Source organism: Phymastichus coffea, unplaced genomic scaffold, assembly GCF_024137745.1.
Source record: "Phymastichus coffea isolate CEN01 unplaced genomic scaffold, Cenicafe_Pcof_1.1 PCOF00063, whole genome shotgun sequence".
NCBI lineage: Eukaryota > Metazoa > Arthropoda > Insecta > Hymenoptera > Eulophidae > Phymastichus > Phymastichus coffea.
This window is the reverse complement of record NW_026706874.1, coordinates 201,598-226,883: the sequence shown is the minus strand read 5'-3', so window position 1 is coordinate 226,883 and position 25,286 is coordinate 201,598. Positions and strand designations below refer to the sequence as shown.

The 25,286-nt window shown below is 53.1% G+C and overlaps 1 protein-coding gene across 6 annotated transcripts in view; it reads left to right on the top strand.

The window, feature by feature from the left end:
• The window catches only part of LOC131667266 (neuronal acetylcholine receptor subunit alpha-7), a 60,993-nt gene that overhangs the window by 28,979 nt on the left and 6,728 nt on the right, over positions 1-25,286 (top strand). Inside the window, exons 7-13 of one of the 6 annotated variants that reach the window (XM_058940584.1) lie at positions 3,031-3,211; positions 8,324-8,399; positions 9,201-9,395; positions 10,931-11,017; positions 13,873-13,959; positions 23,945-24,054; positions 24,574-24,785. In XM_058940584.1, the coding sequence (XP_058796567.1) occupies positions 3,031-3,211; positions 8,324-8,399; positions 9,201-9,395; positions 10,931-11,017; positions 13,873-13,959; positions 23,945-24,054; positions 24,574-24,785 (948 nt within the window). The remainder of the gene's footprint in view (positions 1-3,030; positions 3,212-8,323; positions 8,400-9,200; positions 9,396-10,930; positions 11,018-13,872; positions 13,960-23,944; positions 24,055-24,573; positions 24,786-25,286) is intronic. The other 5 variants (XM_058940586.1, XM_058940585.1, XM_058940587.1 and 2 more) reach the window with 5 other exon arrangements.

Below are 25,286 nucleotides of genomic sequence, written 5' to 3'. Positions count from 1 at the left end.
TAGGTGCCCGCTCCATCTCGACACAACGAGCCTCTCGTACAGCACACACTTCACTACGTCGTTTTTTACTTTGTCCTACACACTGCCCTCCTCTCATCTAGCTCTCTTTCAGAACTAATCTCTGCTTTCAGGTCGTCGCGCGGCGGATGCTGCCAGCCCTGGCGCGGCCTTCCCTTCGATCGATGCGAAGGCCGTGACTGCTGGCTGCCGCCGCGCTTCTGCCAGCTCGCGTTCGACCCCCCCCCCCCCCGCCTTGTATCCACCATTCCCCCCATCGCCTCTTTTTTCTTCTGTTTCTCACCACATACCAGGGATAGGAGCGGGTATTCGTGGCACGGTCGGAGTGTGAAACCCTGTGCCGCCAGACTCGTTCGACTTCTAAACGCCGAGTAGCTAAATCTTGTAACGACTAAATATCGATGCAATGCACCGACGGCTAAGACACCGACGTCTCGCCCAATGATTAACGCACTGCTAAACCTCACTAAATGCTCAAGTTAAAAGAACAGCCTGAACGTGGATTAAAAGTAAACGCAAGTTAATTGAAATATAACGAAAGCACCGGCGCCGTGCGCGCCAGGAGAGCGCAGCGTTGCACGACGCAGTCTTACGCAGAGCGAGAACGCTCCAGAGGGAACGCGCGCGCGCGCGCGCGAGGCGAACGTCGAAGCCGACCGCGGTCACGTTGCAGCTCCGCGAAGAGGCCTCGCGAAAATCGTGCGCACTCTCTCGATCGCCCCTCGGGCCGTGCCTTAGGCCTTGCTCCGACCGTCGCTTCTCTTCGACTCTCGAGGTCGCGAGAGCGCGACCAGCTGCAACGGCGTCCGACCAATCGCGGCGTTAATTATGGACAAGTTGCGTAAGCCGTGAGAGCCTCTCTCTCCATCTCTCTCTCTTTAACCGTTAGCCAAGTGCCTGACTAGACTACTGCCGTGGGTGGCCGAGTCTACGCAGCGGCGGATGAACGGAAGAAGGCGTTTCTCGTCGAGAAACTTTGCCGACGACGAACAGATGCGCGCGATCCCTCTCTCGCTCGCGGCTGCCGTCACTCACACTCAGCCCTCACACCGACACGGAGCGATGACGGAGACGACGCCGAAGGGAGGCAGCCACGCGCGCCCGAACGAGACTCTCCCCGCAGCGATTAGTTCCGCGATCGAAGGGCCGCCGCAACTCGAATGAGCCGCTCGGCGCTCGCCTCTTTCGACCCCACGTCGTCGCGGCCTGCTTCTTTCGCGCGCGCGGCGTACTTGTTGCTCGCTCTTCGTGCCTGCCCCCCACCCCCTTACCGCCCCCCGCTTTTTTCCACCGCGGACCGCAGTCGAGGTGCGCGCGCCTCGCCGGCTAATGGAAACAGCGCGCGCGCGCGAATGGGATTTCGCGAGCGGCGAGAGTCAACATTTGCTCGGGGCTGCGCGGCAGCCGAGGCCAAAGTGAATTAATTGGCAAGTCCACGAAACTCGGATGAACGGCTGGCTGAGCTTTGTACAGCCCGCGCGAAAAACGCGACTGCCGCCGACGCCGACGACGACGGCGAGGGCGTAGCGGCGGCTTCGGCTTTCGCAGCTAGTTCGCAGCTCCGAATACGCAGTGACGACGCGCCATTGTTTCCCGCGGGGCACCTTCTCGAGCTTCTGGAATGCTGTTCCTTTGAGCGCGCGGCGCCACTTGATGGAGTGGCCCGCGCAAACGCCGCCAGACGTTCCAGGAATTTTTTCGCGTCAATGAGGCTCAAGAGCGTAATTAACTAGCCGAGCGGTTTTCCGTGCTTTTCAAATTATCCTCGCCCAACTTTTGCTCTCCCTAGGACAAGCAGCCTACTTTTTTAATTCTTTTCAATCGAGACGTCAAGAGTTTCCCGGTCCGTGAAATTTCGTGTTTTTTGTTTATTTGTTTGTTTTTTTTCTTTTCTTTTTTTTTTAATCAACTGAAACGAACTTCGAATCGGGAACACAATTTGAAATATTTAGTAATATCCGTTTTGTCGTCGTCCGTATCGATAAAATTGAAGTAATATCGAGTAAACAGCGCGTTACATATATTTATAACGCAGATGCAATCGATGAGCTGCAGGCTGTATCGATAATCGATACAGAAGCTACACTCGCAGAGTACGCCCACGAATCTTGAATTTCCATCCGAAATACAGCAAAGAGAGCGAGAGCGAGCGAGTATTCGTTACTTATCGCTCAGCATCTCTCTCTCCCCCGCCAAAACTCGGGAATAAAACGAACTTTAAACTGCGCTATCAGCGCGCAATTCATTTAACTTTTTACGGGGCATTAACATCCGCATGAATTTCCGCTTGGCGAAAATAAGGAAAACTAGAGGGGCGTCCGATTAATCAGTGTCTCATTGGGCGCGCGCGAAATCTAGAGCAGAGAGAAGCGAAAGAAGGATAAAAAAAAAAAAAAGAAAAAAAAAGAAAAGGAGAAACGAGTGGCTGTAGTCCCCGAGGGCAGGCTTTGGGAAACGGGGACGGCGAAAAATCCGGCGCGCGCTATGTTTAATCGAAGCGGCGCGTATAGCGATAACGCGCCGGTGTGTCTGGCTGCATCCCGACGCGTCGTAAAAAAAAGGACGTGCGCGAGCGCAAAAAAAAAAAAAAAAAAACTAAATAAATAAAAGAAAAAACCAAATAATGATAAATAACCATGCTCATCTAAATGCTCATCTAAAAAGGCTCAAACTGCGCTGAGAGAACGACACCTGTTTTTCTTATTATTTTTCTTTCTCTCTCTCTCTCTTTCTCTTTCTCTCTTTCTCTGTCTTAACTGTGCCGTCCAGCATTTTTACTGATCTCATTTACTGTCTATATCTATAGCCATGTAAGGGATTCGTTGCGCGGTAAAAAAGTAAACGAGGAACGCAAAGCCAAACGAGAACTAAACTTGCGCATAACGAGCTGTTGTATGTTGTTTGTATATCGAGGTTAAACGAGCGAAAAAAGAAAGCAAAAGCGATAAATAATGATGAAAGATAAGGAGCATTGCAAAAAAGATGTTTGATGACAAAATACATCCCGTGTAGTGCGGAGGAGGGTTTCGACGGGACGTTCCAAACAAACGTGGTGGTCACGCATAACGGCAGTTGCCTGTACGTCCCTCCGGGCATCTTCAAGAGCACATGCAAGATAGACATCGCTTGGTTCCCCTTTGACGACCAACACTGCGAAATGAAGTTCGGATCCTGGACCTACGACGGCAACCAGGTATACACTACCAGCAATACTCTCTATCTCTCTACCTCTGTCTGTTCTCTCTCTCTCTCTCTCTCTCTCCGACACGACAAAACACAGCCCCTCTCTCTCTCTCTCTTTCTCTCTTTACTCTTGTCCTCCCACGCTGGGGGATATCACACGCAGCACCGAGCGAACGACTGTGACACACGTCAAGCTTATTGCAGAGCTTCTTTTTTTCTCTCACACATTATACGCGCGACGCGACACTTCTCTCTTTCTCTCTCTTCTCTCTCACTCCTCACTGTGACACATGACTTCTAACAGTACCTCCCCCCCTCACACTCTCTCTCTCTCTCTCTCTCTCTCTCTCTCTCTCTCTGCCTCGATTCTAAAAGGAATGCCGACGATGGAAAAGATCTATAAAAAACGCAGTCAAAGCAGGGACCACGTGATTATGTCTGAGCTCGGAACCACGATTTTGCATGGAGCACATGTCCAACGTCACTCTACTGTCGACTCCGCGAGATTTTCATCCTGCCTCTCTCTCTCTCTCTCTCTTTCGCTCCGTTCAATTCTCTCCATCTGCTCCTACAAATCTGACAATCCGCGATTATACGAGAAATGCCGGGGACGATCGCCGCGTGCGCTCGCTTATTTCGCGCGAGGCAAAAAGAACTCGAAGAAACAAATATATCCTTCGATTCCCTCGTGGCGGAGCACCGGATTTCCGAGTGGAGATGTAAAGAGGAGTCGTCCGTATTTTTCTCTTCGCCTGCTAAGCTTCCAGCCGAGTGAAAAGTTGGTTCACTCTCTCTCTCTCTCTCTCTCTCTCTTTCTCTCTCTCTCTCTCCCTCTCACTTACTTTCTCTCTCTCTCTTTTTCTTTCTCTCTCGTCGCACCCTCTCGCTCGCTCGTTTGGTTTGCGCTTTGTGCAGAAATGCCTTTTTTACTATGGCGAATTGAAAGTTTTTTCTCGCTGCTTTTGCGATGATACCACCTACCTTATGTACCCCCCCCCCCCCTTTTGTCTACTTGATTCGAATCGAATTTTCGCTCGGAGCTCTTTTTCTTACCAAAGGGATTACAGCGCCACCTTACTAACAAGTCTACCATTTTTTTGTGCATGGCAACTTATATTTGTAAGGAATATATAATTCGTCAATGCTGCGAGCACTTTTTGCTTTTTGATATTAATATATACATATTTATATATATATATTCAATTTTTTAAATGCAATCAATAAATCATTAGAGATAGTGCATTAAAATGACAAATATTAAAGCTTTGAAAAACGATGTGCAAGCTTCAACTTTTTGATGTGTGTGTCGACGTGCTCATTATATTAGAATAGAAATATTATGACATAGAAGCATTTGCAATTTTTGCAGGAGTTGTACGTGTGTCTTGAACAATATGAACGGTCAGTGTTCGCATAGTTCCCTAATAGATAAACAAAGTCAAAAGTACAGAGTCCTTCATACGCGCCATCTTTCCAAAGGTCTTCCTATCTGTCAAATCCGAAGCGAGGCAACGAAAAAAAAACTTCAATTTGTCCAGAGTACGCGTGATCGAGACTTCGTTGTCGGCAAGTTCAGCGAAGCAAATCAATCAATCCGCCGTACGCACGAATCTGTTGAATCTCGCAGGTTTGCGCGCCTACTTGCGCGTCTGTTCCCTTCGCCGAGGAATACAAAAATTGCTTTCTTTCGCTGATCAATCACGATAAATAGATATATATATATTCACGCATATCTCAAGCTTTTTCCCTCGGATTTGCTTGTTCCCCGCGAGATTCGGGCAAAAATCCCTCTCGGAAGAGGCGAAAACGAAGAGAACAAAACTATACTCCCCTCTCTCTCTGTCTATCTATCTATCTATCTCTCTCCTTCCAGCGACTCCTACCCGAACAACGGCGTGGAGTCGACAGCTGAGCGGCGCTTCCATGCCAGCCACAAGCGAGAACTCTGACGCCGCTTTTTATTTTGCTGTTCAGAGCTGCGTTCTCATCGAGCCGGGCGCCTCAGCTCTTGCGGACACTCCGGCAAAACGAACACAAAAACTCTCGGCATCCTTTATCCCTCCTTCGGTTCGCCGTTGGAATCTCGTTCATTTATACCCCCCCCCCCTCCCCTTTGTTTTGTTTGCTCTGTTTTGTCATCCCCTCGCACGTCCGCTTCGCGTGACGCAGAGTTGTCGCGCCCGAATCGCTCCGTCCGCCCCGCGAGCGCAGCGCTCGGCCGGGTGCGAGGTGAGCAGGACGGGGATCGGCCAACGGCGCGGTTCCGCCGCGAACCCCCTCCTGCGTCTACCCTCCCCCCGCCGACGACCGCCTCTCGCGCGAATATGGAATTTCCGCGTCTGTGCGCCCGTTTGAGGAATCTCCCGCTCGCACGCCTTGAGACGCTGCTGCATCTCTCTCTCTCTCTCTAACTCTGTTACGCGCGTCTGCGGCAGGTGTATACACGCCTGCTCTCAGAACAGACTCTCTCTGACTCTGTTTTTGTCGTTTCGCAAGCGATCCGTCGACCCGGAGGTTCCCGAAGCGGCGCCTCGCCGCCGACAACGCGAAATCGGCACGGAAATCGGGCGGAAGGACGAAGCTCGGCGGCGAACGAGTACTCGCTGAGCTATGCCGAGCTCGGCCTTGCCAAAGGCCGAGCTGCATCTGGCTCGCACTTGCCTCGCCTACACTCCGCGAGAGCTTTCATCTCTGCCTCTCACTCTCACACACACTCTCTCTTTCTCTCTCCACACGTACTAGATCGATGTATATATATACATGTAGGTAGGCTAAGGGCGCGCGATCGTTGCACGACCATCCGTCAGCTTGACCTCTCACGCCCCTAAGCAGCCCTATATCTGTGTCGATGTTGGAAGCTCCATGTCCGTCTGTATGTGTAAGCGTCTGTGTCTGTGTCTGTGTGCAAGAGCTGCTGCAGCCCCACATCTTTCCCGTCTCCTCTCTGGCACTATCGCTATCGCTGTGTGTCTTCGGCACTGCGCACAGAGCGCCATCGTTATTAGAGCAGGCGGCCGACTCGCCGCGCGCCCGCAGCTTCGATCTCGCTCTTTCTCTCCCTTGGTCGATTTCACCTGTTGCGCGCGCAGCCCCGCTTGGGCCCGGCCTGACCCGGAGAGCGGGGCGAGGCCGAGGGCGCGAGCGCGAGCCGAGGGCCTGTACCCCGCGGCGTTAGTCGCGCGAGTGTGCGCGAGGCAGGTGCATTCCCCTTAAAAGAACCACGCAAACCAAAACTCGTATAGTCGGATGCGCTCTTACTTGCATGCCCCTCGACGCACCGTTGAGCTTATACTTACCTGCGACACAATAAGCCAAGCCAGAGACCGCCATGTATTGCATCATTGTTGCTGTCGTGCGGCTGGTCTCCATGCCATTTTGGTTGCTGTTTTTCCCCTTAAAATGAGTATATGTGCAGTGCGTCCGAGTGTGGGCATTCATGTAAGACCACGTTCGATTTGTTAAACGTTATCAATCTAATAGATATGTATGTCACTGTACATGCATTACTCGTTTTTATATATTACTCACGTGTATTTTCTCTGCTCAGTTTTACATGTGCGATATTATTATGTACAACGTGTCTACTGAACAATAATTTATTACATCAGTGTTCTTGTATCGAGTTTAATCCACGTAATATGCAATATTACCTGTCCGTCTAAACGTATAAATATTCCATGTATGTTATACGATGAGTATAAATTGATTACTTTGTGCCGAAATCAAGCGTCCGCATTGTCGCTGTCCGACATCCTCGACGTCGCACCTCACGTGATATACGAGTCTCTCCAGCTATACCCACCCGTTATATATATATATATATATGTATTTGATGTCCTGTCTCTCTCTCTCTCTCTCTCTCTCTCTCTCTCTCTCTCTCTCTCTCTCTCTCTCTCTCTCTCTGTCACACATTCGAATGTTCAGACCTGACCATAATCCCCGCTCATGTCATTCTCTTTCTCTTCCAGTGTCTTTGTCTCGCTCTTCTCATTGCTCTCATATCCACTGCATGCCACGTCTCGTACATTCCACTTCTTCCACGTGACACCTATCACACGCACACCAGCTTCCGGGTTAGAGGACAAATGCGGACGTGTGATTTCGTCGCCTTTTTTTTTTCTTCTGCTCTTCGCACACCAATAAAACCATGATGGATTTTTAAAAAGAAACGAAAATCAATGATGACATAATAAATCGATTATTAACTTTGCTGTAACAACAGCTCGCTGGCATACGAATGGCCCTCTTCCGTACACCATATATCGCCAATGAAAGACGATAAATACAAAAGAAATAGATATACGAAATACCCACACAATAACATATATACCGACGAACCGTCGTCGTCGCGAGCGTCGCGATATTTGTGCAGTAATTGATGTGTATATTAAGCAATCAGAAACACACACCCGCATACATACATACGCACGCAGCGATGTCAATTGAAAGGACAAAAACAAAGTGGTGCTGAAGGCGTTGAAGGCTCGCGGTGCTCTCTCTCTCTCTCTCCCTCTCTCTCTCTTTCTCTCTCTGTATCTCTCTCGCAATGCGCGGCAGTGACTCGTCACCGCGAGTCATCCGCATCACCATCATCATATACGAAGTTGAAAGCCGGATCGACGTACTTACTGCTATGATCGTTCCAATGTACATCTCTCTCACAGTGCACACTCAACACGGCACGCACGCATAGCCAAGAAGCAGCCTGGCAAAGTCGAGGGCTGACCACGCGCGCATGTGGCATTCTCTGCATGGGTACCACACGGACACGCGTAGAGTCGTAGGCTTAGGCTTGCTAGCGGGCATGGCTTTCTAGACCCCACGGCGAAGTGCCGCGCGGCGCGCAATCGGCCCGACTGGCTTGCTCGATTGGCTGCGCCCGCGTGGCCTTCGCTCTGCTTGCTGTCCGCGACCGTAGCGACCCCCGTCCCCTTTCCCCCACCCACCCCCATCTCGGCCCAGCTGTTCGACGCCCCCGTGGCACGTTCTTACGAACGCACACGCATACAGCGATCGACGCGTCTGTATGAGTCTGCGTGGCTCTCTGGCATCTGGAAACTGACCGATTGCTCTGTTTGTTTCTCTCTCTCTCTCTCTTTCTCCAACCCGCCTACCACTCTAGCTCGATCTGGTGCTCAACTCCGAGGAGGGCGGCGACCTGTCCGACTTCATCATGAATGGCGAGTGGTACCTCATTGGTGAGTCCAACAACAAAAGCAAAGCACTTGCTCGAAGCAACGGCTGGCTCAGTACGATATCGCTCGTATACTCGACGCCGTTGCTCTGTGTTTACTGACTCTATCCATTACATATCAATATCAATATATACATGTGTCTATCTGTCTACTTATCGATGCTGTTTTGTTGAGTGCACCAAGCACCGTGTCGCTCTCCCTTTGCCACGCGCGGCGGCGCGGCGGCGTGGCGGCGGCGGGGGGACGGGTGGCCGACTCTCGACCTCGTTTCTCGCCTCCCTGATACGGGATTCGCGCACGACAGCGCGGCGCTCTGCGCGTCCGCGGGCTCGAGGAGGCCCCGTTCGGACGACTTTCGCAAGACGACCGACCGACCGACCGACAGAACCGACGCACGCGGCTCGGCTTTGGCGATTCCACGCGAGGGCGACGCGCTGCGTCCCCCTCCTAGGCCCCCCCGGCGAAAGGAGCCAAAAGCAGAAGCGAAAGACGGGCTTCCGGCCGGTTTGTCGCGCACACGCGTCCGTCGATCGATACGCGCACTGCCCCCGCGCTCGCGAGACGTGCCACCCCTCCGCCCTCCGCGCCCACGGAGAGCGCGCGGTGGCTTGTGCACGCGTGCTTCTCGAGGATGATTACCATGATGCGCGACGATGGCGATGGCCATCCGCGCGTGTAACTGTGGAGCGTACGTGCGGGACGAGGCTCGTTGTGTATACCTTGAGTGTGGTGTGTGCGTTGAGGCCGCGCTTGCGAGGCGACAGTTCGAAAATTAATACGATGTTGTGGCCGCTGTTGCGACAGGCATGCCCGGCAAGAAGAACACGATAGTGTACCAGTGCTGCCCAGAGCCCTACGTCGACGTGACCTTCACCATCCAGATACGCAGGCGCACGCTCTACTACTTCTTCAACCTGATCGTGCCGTGCGTGCTCATCTCCAGCATGGCGCTGCTCGGCTTCACCCTGCCACCGGACTCCGGCGAGAAGCTCACCCTAGGTAATGTAATCGACCATTGCATGCCTCTCCAGCGCCTCTGCGCCACACACGATTCCCTCGCTCTTCTTTCTTCTCTTCCCCCGACTCTCTTGTGTCGTTCTCGGCGTATACCCGGCGATCTCTTGCGCGCCAACCACCAGGTACATCCACACGCGTTTACCTCTGTCATCTGTGTGTGCGTATGTCACCTATCACTTACTCACTCTCACTCTCTCTCTCTCTCTCTCTCGCTCACTCTCTCTTTCTCCGCAGCCCCCGTCCATCTCGACACGCAAAACACACGTTCGACAGCTGTCCCTGTCCTCGTTCCCGACTGTACTCTATCCGTCTCCAGCCTCTCGTCCGATCTGATTAATCGGAGTCCGCGGACGTGTGTGAAACACGCGCCTCCAGCAAATCCCGCTGCATCCTCTCGAATCGACCGGAACCACTCCACCCCCCTGGTCGCCCCTTCCCAGCCGCGCGTGCACGTGTACGAGTCGAGAGAGCGCGCGAGAGCGACCAGCCGCGATTCGGCCGACGGTGGGCACGGTAGCCTCTCGGAAGCACTGCGCCTAGCCTCGCGCGGCGGCTCGTCGTTCCGCGAGCACAGGTACGTCGACCTGGCGGCCAGCTCGCGAGCGCGCTCTCGTAAGACGACAACTTTTCCTGCCTGAAACGTCGAGTCACCGACGCATTTTGTCTCACCTCCCCCCCCCCCCCCCACTCTTGCTCTCTTTCTCTCTTGCACACCGACTTTACCGCACACGTCTGCGAAGATATCTCACCTATCCATCTTCACTCTTTTGTAAAACTAGCACCAGTCTCGCAACCCCTAGTCACCTCTCACACTGTTGTGCATATAAAACGAGCAGCGGCAAAGGGCCGACATATTTGGCTCTCGACCCATGCTGCTCGCAATCTTAAACTGATACTAAACGATCAACAGCTAACCAATAAAGGACCATTTGCCAAACTAACCGTCATCTCTCTCTCTCTCTCTCGCTCTCGCTTTCTCTCTCATTCTCTCTGCAACGAGAATGCCGAAGCGAAGTAAACGGCAAAAGTGGCAGACGCAGCCGGGGGCGACGAACAAGAGCCTCTCGCGTACTTTCGTTTTGGGGTCCTCGCCTATAGCGTGTTCGACGCTAATGCGGGCAGGCTGGAGGTGAGGAGGGGGCCTCTCGAAGAGGAGCTTTGCTTTAATTCGCAGCCGGCGACGACGAGGACGACGACGCGCTGGTGAACTCCCAAACGGAATTAGTTTATGCATTATTACTCGTCGCTGAGTGCGCGCGATAATAGCCAGACGAAGACGCCGTAGAGTTATCGACGGCCCGCAGCGACGACGGTGCGCGTCCTTTTCCGTCGTCGTTGGTTTGGCTCGCGAGATTTTGGCCTTAATTGGGGCCCGCGATCGAGAATGAGGCGGGTAACCCTGACCTAGGGTAGAGAAGCCGCGCGCCTCGCCGGCGGCGGCGACGAGGTGTGTAGGGCACTCGAGCCGCGGCTTTAATTAAGCGCGTCTCTCGCCATTCGGTTTTGTGTGCCCGCAGGGGTGACCATCCTACTGTCGCTCACGGTCTTCCTCAACCTCGTGGCCGAGAGCATGCCGACGACCTCGGACGCCGTTCCTCTCATAGGTATATATCCAGTCCACTCACCACGCGCTTTTTTTTTATTACCTCTTTGTGTGTGATCTGCTGCTGCTGTCTCTCTCTCTCTCTCTCTCTCTCTCTTTCTCTCTGTGTGTAATGATATGGCTGTGCGTAGAATACAACGATCGATGTGCGGCTCGCTCGCCTTGCTGCTGCCCTGCACGCGCTCGCTTCGTTGCTCCGGCGGCAACGAGCGAGCGCGCGATTCGCTATCGAGAGAGCAGCGGCCCTGATAATGAATAAGTTGCGATGCGCCGCGCGGCCGAGCATTCGCTTTTCCTCTCATCCCCACCCCCCTCCCGCCCGGATCCGCGTACGTCGGCTCTTGATTTATCGACGACCGATGCTTGATTGATGCACCACGGGGAATGGGGCATTTTCGACGCGAAGCCTTCAGTTTTCCGGTTTTCCAGTTTTCTGTTCCACTTGGCAGCAACAACAAACAGTTATGTCGGTCGTGAGAATGACATCTAGTCGGACCAGCACGGAGAGATGCGAGATTTTTTCCAGTCCCGTTATTCTCGCGAGTTTTCCGCGTGGATAAGCGCCAATCGCAACGACAGAACGCGTCGCCTCGCTTCCCGCGGGAATCGCTGATCGGCCTACGAAGACGCGCAAACCGCTGACGCAACGCGAAGCTCCGTTTCTATCCGGAGAAGTGGAGATAGCGAGTCCCTCTGGCAACGGCGCATAAACGAGGCGCGCGGGCCGTGAAAAGTCGAGGGCGCCGCGAGAAACACGAGCGTGGAAGGAGAGAAAAAGCGGCGGTACGCTACGTCGGCGGGTCTGAAGAGCCAGCGAGTGAGTTAATATCCACGGCTCGTGGGGGAGAGAGGCCTTCTGGAATCGCCGAGCGCTCGGTCGGCCGTTAATGAGGCAAGTTCTTTCGGGGTCGCGCAGACAGGTGGCCGACAATCGGCCCTTTGTTCGGCCGTCTCTCGGGCGCGCCGCGCTCTCGCCGTTAGCCGCGCTCCTTTGCGCCGATTGGAAACAATCGGCCCTCGCCGACTGCCCGTGCGCCACTTCGCAATTTGCCACGTTTTATTGCCGCGCGCCGCCCGCCCCGTTATACGCGCGACACTTACATACTTGCCAGCTGATCGTCGCCATTGCCGCTCCGACTCGCTTCCATTTCGTCCGCTCCGTTCGCTGCCGCGTCGACGGCACAATGGACGCGTCGCTTGGCCAGCTGATGCCAAACTTCATAACATCAAATAACTCGATCTAGAGGTTGATCGATATTATCGGTGGAAGATTGACAGTTGACGGAGCGCCAGTCGGTTATTCGGCGGTAATTGTGCTAAAAGCGAGGCGCGCCCGATATTCTAAGTAGAAGGAGACGAGATCTCTTCTTTTTGTCCTTCTCCCTCGGAAAACTTTCTCTCGCTCTCTCTCTCTCTCTCTCTCTCTCTCTCTCTCTCTGTCATACCTTTAAAAGCCTGCTGTGCAATTTTCGAAGGATCGCGTCAAAGAGCCTTTCACGGTTTTTCAAATTCTGACCTAGTGCGACTATCTGACTGTCTCTCTTTCTCATTTTCTCTCTCTCTCTCTCTCTCTCTCTCTTCCTTTCTCTCTTAGCGCATCGATTTTAGTTTCTGCTGCTTTGCTCGCTAAATATTTGCGAACTTCGCCTCACGTCAATTACGCGCAAACTCAATTCTCCGCGCGGCGTGCACTTTCGCGCATTAATCGGCAGCGAAGCGAGCGAATGTCGTCCCCTCCTCTCTACCCACCCCCGGCCCTGCCTTCCGTCTTACGTGTATACCGTGCAGCACGAATAATAAGAGCGTAGGAAAGAAAAAGGTAGGCAACGAAGACGAGAAGAGGCTCTGAACGATAATCACAAACGAGTCGTCGAGCTGCAGACACTTTTTCCAGGTAGAACCTTCGTCACGAGGGCCAGACGATATAATCGAAATAAACGTCTATTGTTGCACTGAGGCTTAAAACAAAGAAATACTAAAATTGCAATGCCATTAAATCAAGCAACCGATAAATTCTATGAATAACGATTACGTAGACTGTTGAATAAATGATTCCTGCAATCCATCGCCCGCCCCCTTTTCCCAGCTCCCGAACTTTTACGTCCCCGTAAAAATAAAAAAACCGTACTGAAATCTAACAAGTAGAAATCTCATGTATATTATATCATAGTCACCAAAGTAGAATAGCTGGATCCCATTTTATTAACTTCCACTCACCTATTATTTATATACACAAGATTCTCTCTCTCTCTCTCTCTCTCTGTCCGATTCTGTATTGTATAACCTATCGTTAGTGTGTAACTGAACCGCGATCAATCCTACGAGTGCCCTCCTTGGCTCTCCTCTCTCTACAGTATTTCTTTCTTTCTCTCCTGCCATCTTCCTGTCATGCTCACACTGCGAGTTGAACCGATTGAGGATCACTTTCCCACACGAGTGTGGCACGCGAAACCCTCGCGTGAAAGACTACGCATCGAGCCTGAGCGACACGTCGCATGCACACTCCACCCCCACTCTCTCTCTCTCTCTCTCTCTCTCTGTCTCTTCTTTCTGATTGTTTGCGTTTGCTTTGCTGGATCGTGGATACTCGCAGACTGCGGACTGTAATCTCGCTGTGACGAACTAATGCGACGCGATCTCGGCAACGAAGGTCCGTTTGCGCGCGCGACGGGAGCCGCGTTTTGCATGACTAGCTATCGAGTGAACGCAACCACGCGGGCGAGCACACGAATCGCCGTCGTTTTCTCGTGCTCGCGTACGTTCGTGTAGCGTCTGTGTCCAATTGCGGGTGCGTGTGTGCGCGCGTGTGTATGTGTGTGTGCCAGCGAGGACACGATCGTAAATAATATTTTTCAGGGGTGACCATCTTGCTATCGCTGACGGTGTTCCTGAACCTCGTTGCCGAGACCTTGCCCCAGGTCTCCGATGCTATACCCCTGTTAGGTACTTACCACTACTGCAATTTTTATTATCTCTCTCTTTCTCTTTCTCGCTCTCGCTCTCTATCTTCCCTGCCTATCTCAACTCTCGACTGTCTGCTTCAATATCTCTTGATTTCGTTACGCTTCTTAGCTCTGCACTGCGTCCGACTATATTATCGTGTTTTTTTTTTTTTCATTTTTTTGCTCTTATCGTCGGCGCCTTTAATTGTTTCCTCGACGCTGAAGCGAGGAAGTAGGTCGCGTTGATAAATCGTTCAGCGCGATGTTTTGTTTACCGAAGCCTGAGCGTCTATTATTTACCGAGGCTCGCGCTCCCTTCCCCTTAATGGACGGGCTCGATTGGCTTGCGCCGCCTGCTTCCTTCTCTTTTTTACCTCCTTGCGCGCGCGGAGAATCTCAAGTGCGGGGTCACGCTTTTGTTCTTTTCTGCCCCCCCCCCCTCCGATCCGCAGATGTAGAGGCTACCCGAGGTATTCGATTTTACGATGCTCCGACGAAAACGAGACGTTACGAGCGCTCCCCAGTCGTCGGCGATTGATTATTTTTTTCTTCCGAGCTCGATCGCCGCTTTATGCTCGGCTCGCGGCTTTCTAAAAATGCATCGCGGCTCGCGGGCGTATAATGGCCGAAACGAGGTCGCGGAACGTTCGAATCGCCGGGATAAGCTTCCGTGGGGAGACGCGGACGCGCCATCTCCGACGGACTCAGCGCCGCTCGCGCGAAAGCAAATCTCTCGGCTACGGCTCGCGGGAACAATGCTCTAAGACTAATCCGCGGACGGCGGCGAGACGGGTCCGCAGGTCCGATGACGCGCGTGTGCCGGGACCGCAGCGACTCGATTTAATCCGCGGGGTCGCGCGACGGCGGACGGCAAATCCTGGCGCTCCCTAGTTATAACGACGCTCCGCGACGGGTTCGGCGTTTGCCGAGGGCAAACAGCGCCTAGGAAAAAGAAGCGATTACATCGACGGACGTAATTGAATAGAAATCCCACTGCAATGCTACGCTGCTTTCATTCTCCCCAACTCCGAGACGTCGTTTTATCTCTCGTTTTTTTGCCCATTACTTTTCGTTGGCTCGTCTTCTCTTACTATCTCTCTCTCTCTCTCTCTCTCACCCTCGCTTGCATTGTACTATCTGATGTACATAAACACAGTATGTAACATCGTATACGTATATGTATGCGTATGTATTCTTTCACCAAACTTCTTCCTCACTCTCTTTCTCTGCGAGTTGATTTTTGTTTTTTCTTACTACTATTGTTACATATATATATATATATATATTTGGCGCTGTTGACCGTAAAATCTGTTTTTTTTCTCACTGTTGCTTTGATTATGATGATTTGAAGTTTGAGGTTGCCGTGTGTTGAACTGCGGCCATGATTATTCGAACAAATTGCGCAGTGTTCATTTTGTATTTGATCGTATTACATATCTCTATTATAACTATTGATGGATTATATATTGTGTATACTCGTTCAACATTAAATATACAAGTGATAAACCATCGATCTCTAAAAATAAATGCGAACTCTATCTCTCCTCTACTCACTCTATCTCTGTATTTATCTTTATTTCTCTCTCTCTCTCTCTCTCTCTCTCTCTCTCTCTTTCAAGCACCTATAATGTAAACCGGACTAACGCGTAACTAAAAGATCAGCAGAGTCGCTTTCCCGAAGCTCGACTCTTAAAAAAAACAGACTAAAAAACTTGGAAATTTTTCGTTTGATTTGAACATGCTTTGCACTCTACCCTTCCTCTGTGCTGCGTTTTACACTTCTCTTGGCTCCCCCTGGCGCTTGAATAAATATGAAACCCCACACAGACGCAGACAGACAGACCGACAGACAGACAATGCTCCACGCAGCTGCGAAGCGTTGATCGACGAGGGCGGTCAATCGCAAGGGTGGAGGGGGAGAGGTCGCGATCGTAAATCATGGCGGCGATAACGAGGATCCGCGCTCGCGAGGCTCCGCTTTTTCTCGAAGCGCGACCGCGGCGGGGCGACGGCGGCGGGACAGGTGTCGCCGGATTTATCGCTCCGCCGCCTTGGGGCGTCGCGTGCCTTTACGGCCGGCCCTTCGCCGATTGATTTTTCCCGGCGGCGCGACGCTGGAGAGCTCGTTTATGACGCACTACGGACCGATAAGCGGAGCCGCGCCGCGAGATCTGTCGCCGCGCAGCTGTTCTCGTCCGCCTCGCCGGACGACCGAGCGTCGACCGCTTCCACTCGCTTTCGCGCGACGGCGGCCTCCGCTGTGCCGTCGCGTCGGCGCGCCGTATCTCCCGCGAGCGCGAAGGAGGGAGCGGCTGCTTCAATTTCCGCGCGAACTCGAGGGTGTGCCGACCGATCGCTCGCCACGTCGGAAGAAACGCGCAGGCCGCGCTTTCAATTCCAAAATAGTAGGTCGGCGAAATCAGTATTCGACGCGAGCCTCCGCCGGTCTCGCGGCGGTTTTCCCGTCCGTAGACTTTTCGCGCTTGTACCGGGCGTCACGCGAATTTTCCCTCTCCCGCGGATTACATTAGACTCAATTTGTGTAAGCCCCTGGGTTTGAGAAATGAAAGACAAAAAGAAGAAAGAAACGGGCAATATGAAACGTGCGGAAGTTGGGTGGGGGAGGAGGAGGAGGATATAATTCTCGACGACGTACGTCCATGAATTTGTAAAGAGCCGCGGTTCTACAATACGTATAGAGAGCTCGAGCCAATTAGATGGAGATCCCGAGGGCTTTCTAGAAACTCAAAGGTAAGTCGCTGACGGGCGTCCGTCGATCGGTTCTCATCGCGTTCACATCACAGACATCGACATCTCTCTCATTTTCTCTCTCCTGCCCATCTCTTCTCTCTCTCTCTCTCTCGCTCTCTCTCTCTTTCTCTCTCTCTCTCTCGTCCTCCAACGATAACTCGTTGGTATCGTCGTTGTATCACGTGCGTGTGAATGGGTGTTGCTGTCGTCACTGTTGTACCGTACATATAACAATCATTGTGTAAGCGTGAGTGTGAAGAAAGCAACGAGTCGTAGTCGATGCAATTGACTTGAGAAATCTGGCGGCGATCCAGACATATCTCGACGCACGCGAAGAACAGGCGGCGCAGAGAATCGTTCACATGTTGCGGCCTCGTCGCGGCTGTGATCTGTGTTACAGGTGTGACGATTCTACTCTCCCAGACGGTCTTCTCGCTGCTGGTGGCCCACGTTATCACCCGCACTTCCGAGGCGGTGCCGCTCATAGGTACACCATCTCTCTCTTTCTCTCTCTCTCTCTCTCTCTCTCTCCCTCTCTTCCTCTCTTCCTCTTTCTCTCGCCCTACATTAATATCTTTACGACTCGCTCATCCCCCTCTTTCACCACCTCTCAACGAGGGAGAAACATTCTGCCCTCGTGGCTGTATTCTCTTGCTGCGAGAGCTGTTGATGAGAACGGGAAAACACCAGGCTTTTGTTTCCGCCTTGGAATTTTCCCGGCAAACTTTTCGAGACAAATTCGAGAGATTAAAACAATGAACGATTTGACAGTGCTATTTGTTTTTCAATAACCGAGGCACGGGCAAAAGGAAATAAAAAAAAAAGGGCGAAAACGATATCGATCTATAAGTGGCTTGGCACTCGAGATATATCGCACGGCGCATAACGATAAAATACAGCGTGGCTGCGAGCGCCAGCAGCGTTATTCCAGCTGCGCGGCTCGCGTTTTTTTCGCGAGTCAAAATATTGTCTAGAGCTCGCCTCTGGCTGTCCGCAACGAGAGAACAGCTGCAGGAAGGAGCAGAGCCGACTTTTCATCCCCGTCCGTTCCCCACGCATTATCCTCCTTAGCCGACTCTCGTCTGCTCTTCTTTCAACTTTCTTGTGTCCTCAGAGGAGCAACCAAAAAGAAAGAAAAAAGACAACGCGTCAAGAGAAAATGACGATTTACTTATTAAAAACAACTAAGCAATCAACTGTATAAGCGATCACGACATGAAAGATCAAAGTAAAAAAAACCAAACCAAGACACGATGATAAAAAAGCAAAGAAATAAGGAAAGCTCGCGCGTAGCGCACGCAATGATCATACTCACGAAACGCCTTATATTACCTTTCTCTTGCTCTCTGTCTCTCTCACTCTCTCTCACTCTCTCTCACTCTCTCTCACTCTCTCTCTCTCTCTCACTCTCTCACTATCTCTATCATGCCTTGTTGACCTAGATTTTGTTGCCCTCGGCTTTTGTAAACCAAACTCTGACGGCCTCTCTTAATCTTGACGAGCATAAATATATTCATCTATCCGGTGTGTAAGAGACGCGCGACACGAGAGAGAACGCCGACGCGCCGCGTGTGCCCAGTCGCTGCGATAATTTCACGGCCCACTCCGAAAGCCGTCGGCAACGACAACCAGCGACCGGTCGTGACGGATTCCACTGCTCTTGTATCATCCTGCGTCTTAACTGTACGAGCATGTGCTACGGACTTGCAGTACACGGTGCATATCGTTATCGGTAAGCGAGCGCTTCAGCTATTTCTTTTGAAAATCTTTGTTGCTTCGCTGTCGGACTGCCGCTCGGTTGTTGTCTCACTCCGCATCCTCTGCCGATGTAACGTCTGCAACTTGAGCATCGACTCGCCGGTAAAACCAACTAATCTCTGTCGCTTGATACGCTTCGCGATAAAATTGCCGTAAAAGCTGACTGGGCTGAAGCGAAGCACAGCGAGAGTAGCTCTTTGGTTGAACACGTGTAACCGAGGTAAATTTGAGCGAAGAATTAACGAAGCGAGCCCTTAAAAGCTGAAAACTTACCAAGCTCTATAACACTTAGACACACACATACAACACTCCTTTGACTATATCTACATTACATACGACTCTCTTAGTTCTATCTCCTCTCTGGCTGTTCTCAACTGAAAATGCTGTATATAAGTAGATTATGATAAAAGGAACGCGCAAACTGCTTCTTGTAGATTAACGCCCGAGCATTATATAAAGCATCTCTCAAGTATTATGCCGCACAAGCCTCTCTCTCTCTCTCTGCCTCTCTCTTTCTCGTCTCTTTTTGCCCCGTATCTCCATTAATCTTTGAAGTGCGCGCGAGCGGGCAGAAAAACGCCGCAGCGATCGCGCAGGCATCCGCGCGACGCCAGCGAAAACTCCCGCCGCGCAACTTTCGCCCGGGACGACCTGCTATTTTCTACGAGCCGCTCCCCCCGGCCCCCCTCCTCTATGGATCGTCGAGCTGCTCGACGCGATCGACGCACCCGGCCCGTGCGTCGCTTGTGGATTCCCGCGGAGGAAGCGACGGCGGGGCGCGAGCGCGCGCGAAGGAAACGACTCGCGCCGGCGCTAATTAATTAGCATCGCGGCGAGGATCGACTCGCGCAATTGTTGACTCTCGGTCTGTCGCTCGCTCGGCGGGCGGCGGCAGGTAGGCGTTAATTAGGTTCTCGTCCCATTCGCCGAAAGATCATCGCTCGCGAGAGCCATGCTAATTAACTTGTTGAGCCGGTCGGCTGCGCGCGCGATCCAAAGTAATAATTAACGTCGCGCGCCAACTTGCGCGCGGCTTGGCTTATCGACGTGGAGGCGCCGTGTGTTTATTTCAGCCGGCCGGTCAGCTCTGGGTTATTCATCTCGCTGCCGCGCGGCCGATCGAAGCCGCGGTAATAATTGACGAAGCCGCTGGGCTGGCACCTGCGCCGTGGGTGCTCGTGTGAATATGGACGCGGGCTCCGCGAGACGGCCCCCCCCCCCGTCGGTCCCAGCGGCGGGCCATAAAGTCGATCTAAGATCGATAGAGGGACGCGGTCGGTCGTCTTGGCATCCGACCTTTGCAGGGATCGCGTCGAGCCGCGCGTGGCCGCCCCCGTTGGAGAAGGATAGAAAATTAAACGAGCCGCGCGGCCGACTCTCGGCAAATTAACATTTCTAATTTACGAGCGGATCGCCCGGCGCGCGCGCACGCGCCAGCCGGCAAGCCTCCGGAATTGCACTCAATTAAAAGAAAATTGAAAGTAAAGAGTCAGCCCTTTTCTTCCTGCACCCTCGCGCCACCTTCTTCCTCGTCTATCTCCTCTCTCTCTCTCTCTCTCTCTCTCTCTCTCTCTCTCTCTCTCTCTCTCTCTCTCTCTCTCTCTCTCTCTCTCTCTTTCTCTCTCGCTTGAGAGGCACACGCTCGCATTGTCGACTCGATCGAAGGCGCCAAGTCCTTTGGCGCGCCGGAGTGTGCGGGCAGGTATCGCCTGGTGTCCATCCGCGCGGCCGATGCGTCGCGCATCGAGTGCTTCGGCATGGCCGACCTCTGCGCCTTCGTCCACCGTTTGCCGGCAAACAACTCCTGGCTTGCGCGCCCCGCGGACTCGTTTATTATTTGCGTGCCGGGGACGCGCACCGCGCTGACCTGCAACTTTGACGAGCGGCCTGGGATGCGCACCTGCCTTTTACGGCTCCCGCGGATGTAATCATTTCACGGGCACGGGGGGGAGGGGCCAGCGCGCGACGAATCGGCCGAGCGTACGTTTCGCGAGCTTAAAAAAGAGGCGAGAAGCTACGGGGTTTTTTGATATCTCGTTGATGAAATTTCGCAATTACCGATAAGCACGCCCGGCTGGAGCATCGAGAGAGAGAGAGAGAGAGAGTGAGAGGGGGGGAGGGAGAGATCTGTCGATCGCATTCTCCGCCTCCTGCCTACAAAATTCGTAAGCTGATAATTTAATGAGTTTTTAATGTTGTTCCAATAACGTCGCGGTTCACCGACTCTCGTTGCACGTTGATGCTCTCTCTTTCTCTCTCTTCCTTTTATCTCGGACGTTTAATAGAAATTTTATTGGGAAAAGATACAACGGCATCGTTTCATATTGAATGTGCAATGTAGCATCGCGCCGATCCATCATTGCGAGCCTTTTACCCGCGCGATCCCAGTAGTTGGATATATAAATTGGACAAGTACTGGCCAAACATGCCACGATTACGCCACGAATTGTCCACTCTCCGTAGCGCCAATCGACAATAAACTGCTCAGCGTCAATTTGGTAAGTGAAACGAGGTAAAAAGAGCCAGGCATTTTTCAAACATCGCAAATTAGCCGTGAGCGCACAAAAGGGTAGTCCGGCGGAGCTCTCGCGCGGAATAAACGAGCGAGATTAATGAAAGACCCTCTCTCTCTCTCTCTCTCTCTCTTTCGTCTTTAGCATTTCTCTGGTCGGCCATTTGTATCCTCGCGCGCTTCTGCGGTGCTGATTGATGCGCCGCGCCGGCTGAATGCCACCGCGGGGAGAGATTCTTTTGCCCGAGGACGGGAGAAAGGCCGAAACGCGCGTTAATTCCCTTTGACGCGCTGGCTTCTGCTGCCGGTTCCGCCGCGCGGTCGACGTGTGCCGACGTGGCTGGCACGCCGCCAGCGCCGCGCTTAGCTCGTTAGCCCCTGACTTTTCGATGCCTCTTGATTATTCCTTAAGCGCACGCCCGGGCTGTTCTTTATTTTCTCTCTCTCTCTCTCGTTTTCATGCCGTTGGCGCGCGCGCGTATTGCGCCCCTCCGCCGAGAATGAAACTCCGAGCGCCAATTAAAATGAAACTGCTCCGCGGAAAAGACGAGGGCGAGGAGGCAGGAGGACGTCCGCGTGGCCTCGGGCTCGATTTTCCATTTCCGTCCGGTTTAGCGCTCCGGAGCGCTTACTCCAATCTTCCATCGTTCCTCCTCGTCGCAGTCGGCCGAATTCCCACGCGCGCAATCCGGCCAGAGTGTGCCGTCGCCTCGAGCCCTTCGACTCCGGCGCTCGTTCATGGCTTTGGCACCGGATCCACACTCCTCGCCTGTCGCGCGTTCAGACGGCCGTTTCTGGCGAATTGACGCTCTCATTCGAGCGGGCGCTTTCTTGTCCAGAACCCTCGCGAAATTCGATCTCTCTCGCCCGGACGCTCCCAACTCGCGGCGGGGATGGGCGAGTGCAAAGCTTCCGCGATCGAACGTTAATCGCCGTTCAAATTTACCTTTACCACCCGTAATCAAATTTCGCAACGAAAGCGAGATGAAGGGCTCGAGTTTTCGACTGTTCGGGTCGAAAGAGAAGCCGCAAGGAAGAAAAGAGAGACAAGAAAATCATAGTCCATCAGCCGGTACGTCGTATAATGACGGTGTAAAACACGTCGGTAGGTTTGCGTACGGTGCAAATAAAAACAAAAAGCAAAACGAGGGTGGCGAAAGGGGGGGAGGGGGCACGAGCGAGTTTTACGAGCAGGTCGCGCGCTCGCAGTCGAGGAGACCGAGTGACGCTCGGCGCGGGAGCTGGTTACTGCTGGCAAACGAGCGAGACAAAAGGCCGTTAATCCGATGGGCGCGCGCGCGACAATGTCGCACGCGCCGCGCGCGTCGCGGGAACGCCGACCCACTTTCGATTTTGTTTGGACGGCGCGCGCGCCACTGCCGAGGGCGCTCATTATCCAGATCGAGTGCCGCGCGTAGAAGACCTCGATTAGCTCGCGGTCAAATTTACATTGAAGATGCACCATGCCCTCGCTGTGTGTCCGTCACTGTAACCTTCTCTCTCTCCCTCTCTCTGTCTCTTCCCGTCTCACCCCCTTTGGCATTCATTCTGTGATCGCCGTCTCGATCTCTCTACAGCGTTACTCTCTTCTGCCCCGATGTGTGCTCATCAGCTTTTATCAACTCTTTTATTTATTTTTATTTTTTTTTACCGTCGTGAGAGAGCCTCAGGCATTTGCATTACGAAAATCTACGCTGAGTGTCTAAGGTCCTACTTGGAAATATGTATGCGCGGGATGTATTATATATACAGGTATATATGTCGTCTGATGTTCACGTGTACAAGCATGCATATTGATCAGTCGACGATTTACCTTCCCCGATACTACAGTCAACATTCCGTCTCTCTCTCTCTCTCTCTCTCTCTCTCTCTCTCTCTCTCTCTCTTTCTCTTTTTCTCTCTCTCACGCTCTCACTCACTTTTCGTATACGTATACGTGCACAACTCCGTGCACTCGATAGTAATTTTGTGCAACGACGAGCTCACATTACACTGCAGCTGCCAATTGCGTCACACTGTGCCTGTCTCATGTCCGGTTAACCGCCCCCCCCCCCCCTTCTTCGCGGCTTTATTTGGCTTTGTTCAACTGCACGCCTCGCGCTCGTCGCTGGCAAGAGTCCCGCGCGATTAGCACTCGCGTGGGCACCAGCCGCGCTGACCAACGTGGACGAGAGGCATCCTCTCGCCTAGGTCGCTAAGCGCCGCGACGCCGTGCACTCCGCCGCCTCGCCGATCGTCGGGCGAGAGGGACGGCGTTTTCACCCCGCCGACGCAGCGACGGCGGCGGCGGCGGCGGCGGTGGCGGCGGCAGTGGCGACGCTTCTCAGCACGGCGCGAGGCCGACAAAGCTTGCGCATAAGTGCCACGCAAAGCGGCTCCGCGTGGAAGTATCTACAGTAAGCGAACCAAGTGTACGCGCACCCTATATATCTCCCTCCTTCACGAGCGCACACAGTAAGTAATTAGCTCTCTGCTTCTGCTTCTGTCTCCTAGACGATAGTTGTATCTGTCTGTCTGTCTGTCTATCTATCTATCTGTCTGTCTGTCTGCCTGTCTGTCTGTCTGTCTGTCTGTCTGTCTGTCTGTCTCTCTCTCTCTCTCTCTCTCTCACTTTTACTTTGCTGTAGTTGTGCCAGTTGTGTGTAGTCAGTGCACGATCGCGCGACATTAAACCAAACGTCTAAAAAAATAACAAAGAAAAAAAACTATGTTCTTAAACGCCTTGAGTGTTTCTCTTTCACTGTTGCTCGACACGAAAAAAAAAATAATAAAAAAGAAAAAGCAAAGCCAGGCAGAGAGGCGCCGAATCGGAGAGCGAGATTCGGCGCGCGCCTGGCGTTCGGCGCCGTCGCCACGACTAATCGCCTCTTCTCTTGTGTGTCTGTTTCTCTCCGATCCTTCTCGCGTATGCTTGCGCGCGCGCGCGCGCGTGTCTCCCGTTGCCGACCGCCGACGCTTCGACCAGGGACCTACTTCAACTGCATCATGTTCATGGTGGCGAGCAGCGTCGTGCTCACGGTCCTCGTGCTCAACTATCACCACCGCAAGCCCGACAACTACGAGATGCCCAACTGGGTAAGTCGCTTATCGAGCTCGCGCCGCGGCTGTGGCCTCGCCGGAAGAGCGTGGTCCTCGCCTCGCGTCGGCGCGCCGAACGGGCCGCCGTAGCTCGGCCAACCGCGACGCGCTCGCGCCGAGAACTGCGGCGCCAGTGCCGCGGATATCCCGGCCGTCGCGACTTCGCCGTGGCATAATGAGATTTAACGGTCGATCGGATTCGAGAGAACAATGCGCGATACGAGCGCAGTCAATCGCGTCACGCCGAGCGTCATTGTGTCGCGGCGGGCAACAATCGAACCAGGTCGCCCGCGAAATCAATGCGGTTGTTGTTAATCATTTCGAATGGCCCGATACTTATCGCGCCGGCTATTTGTTACGGCTTTGCTGGCCGCTTTTGTCCGAGGGACGTAAATTCATCTCCGCCGATCCGGAGGGCTCCCGCGCCAACGAGACGATCGAATCGGCCAAGGCAAGTTCGGAGGGAATCGGCGAGCGAACGGATGACGATGACCGCGACACGAATCGTGCCGGCAGACGAAGGCGGTGTTCCTGCAATGGCTGCCGTGGATGCTGCGCATGGACCGGCCGGGCAAGAAAATCACGCGCAAGACCATCCTCATGACGAACCGCATGAAGGAGCTGGAGCTGCAGGAGCGGAGCAGCAAGAGCCTGCTCGCCAATGTGCTCGACATCGACGACGACTTCCGACACATCGGCAGCACGCAGCCAACCTCCACTTACATGAGGTACAAAGCTTCCATTTGTCGGGCTCGCAGGCTCGAGACGCTTTTGTCGTTGCACTCGAGGCGCGGTCGCCTCGTCCAACGCGTTCGTCGGCAGAGGCTCCGCGATGCATTGATCCGTACGAAGGTAAACTGTCGCGCGCGAGCACGACGGCTGGTGAAAAGTCTGCGCGCGAGAGGGCTCGTTTTAAATTTAAAAACACCTTTGTAACGATGTCTTTGCCGACTTTTTCTTTTTTTATCAGTTTGACCTGAATCTCGAACGGTATTGCTCGTGGAACGTAGTTTGATCCGCCCCAGCGAAAAATATTCTCAAGAAAGTTAGCGGCGACGTGTTTTTTATTTATCTACGCCTGCTGTAAAAGAACGATAAAATGTTCCTTTGCCCATCGTAGAAAGTAACGATGAGCGCGACTAAGTGCATTTCTAGGTCGCGCTGCTAGGTCGTCAACGTTTGTTTTGCCGCTCAGCCGACGATTCGAAAGCTCGAATTTCGCAAGAACA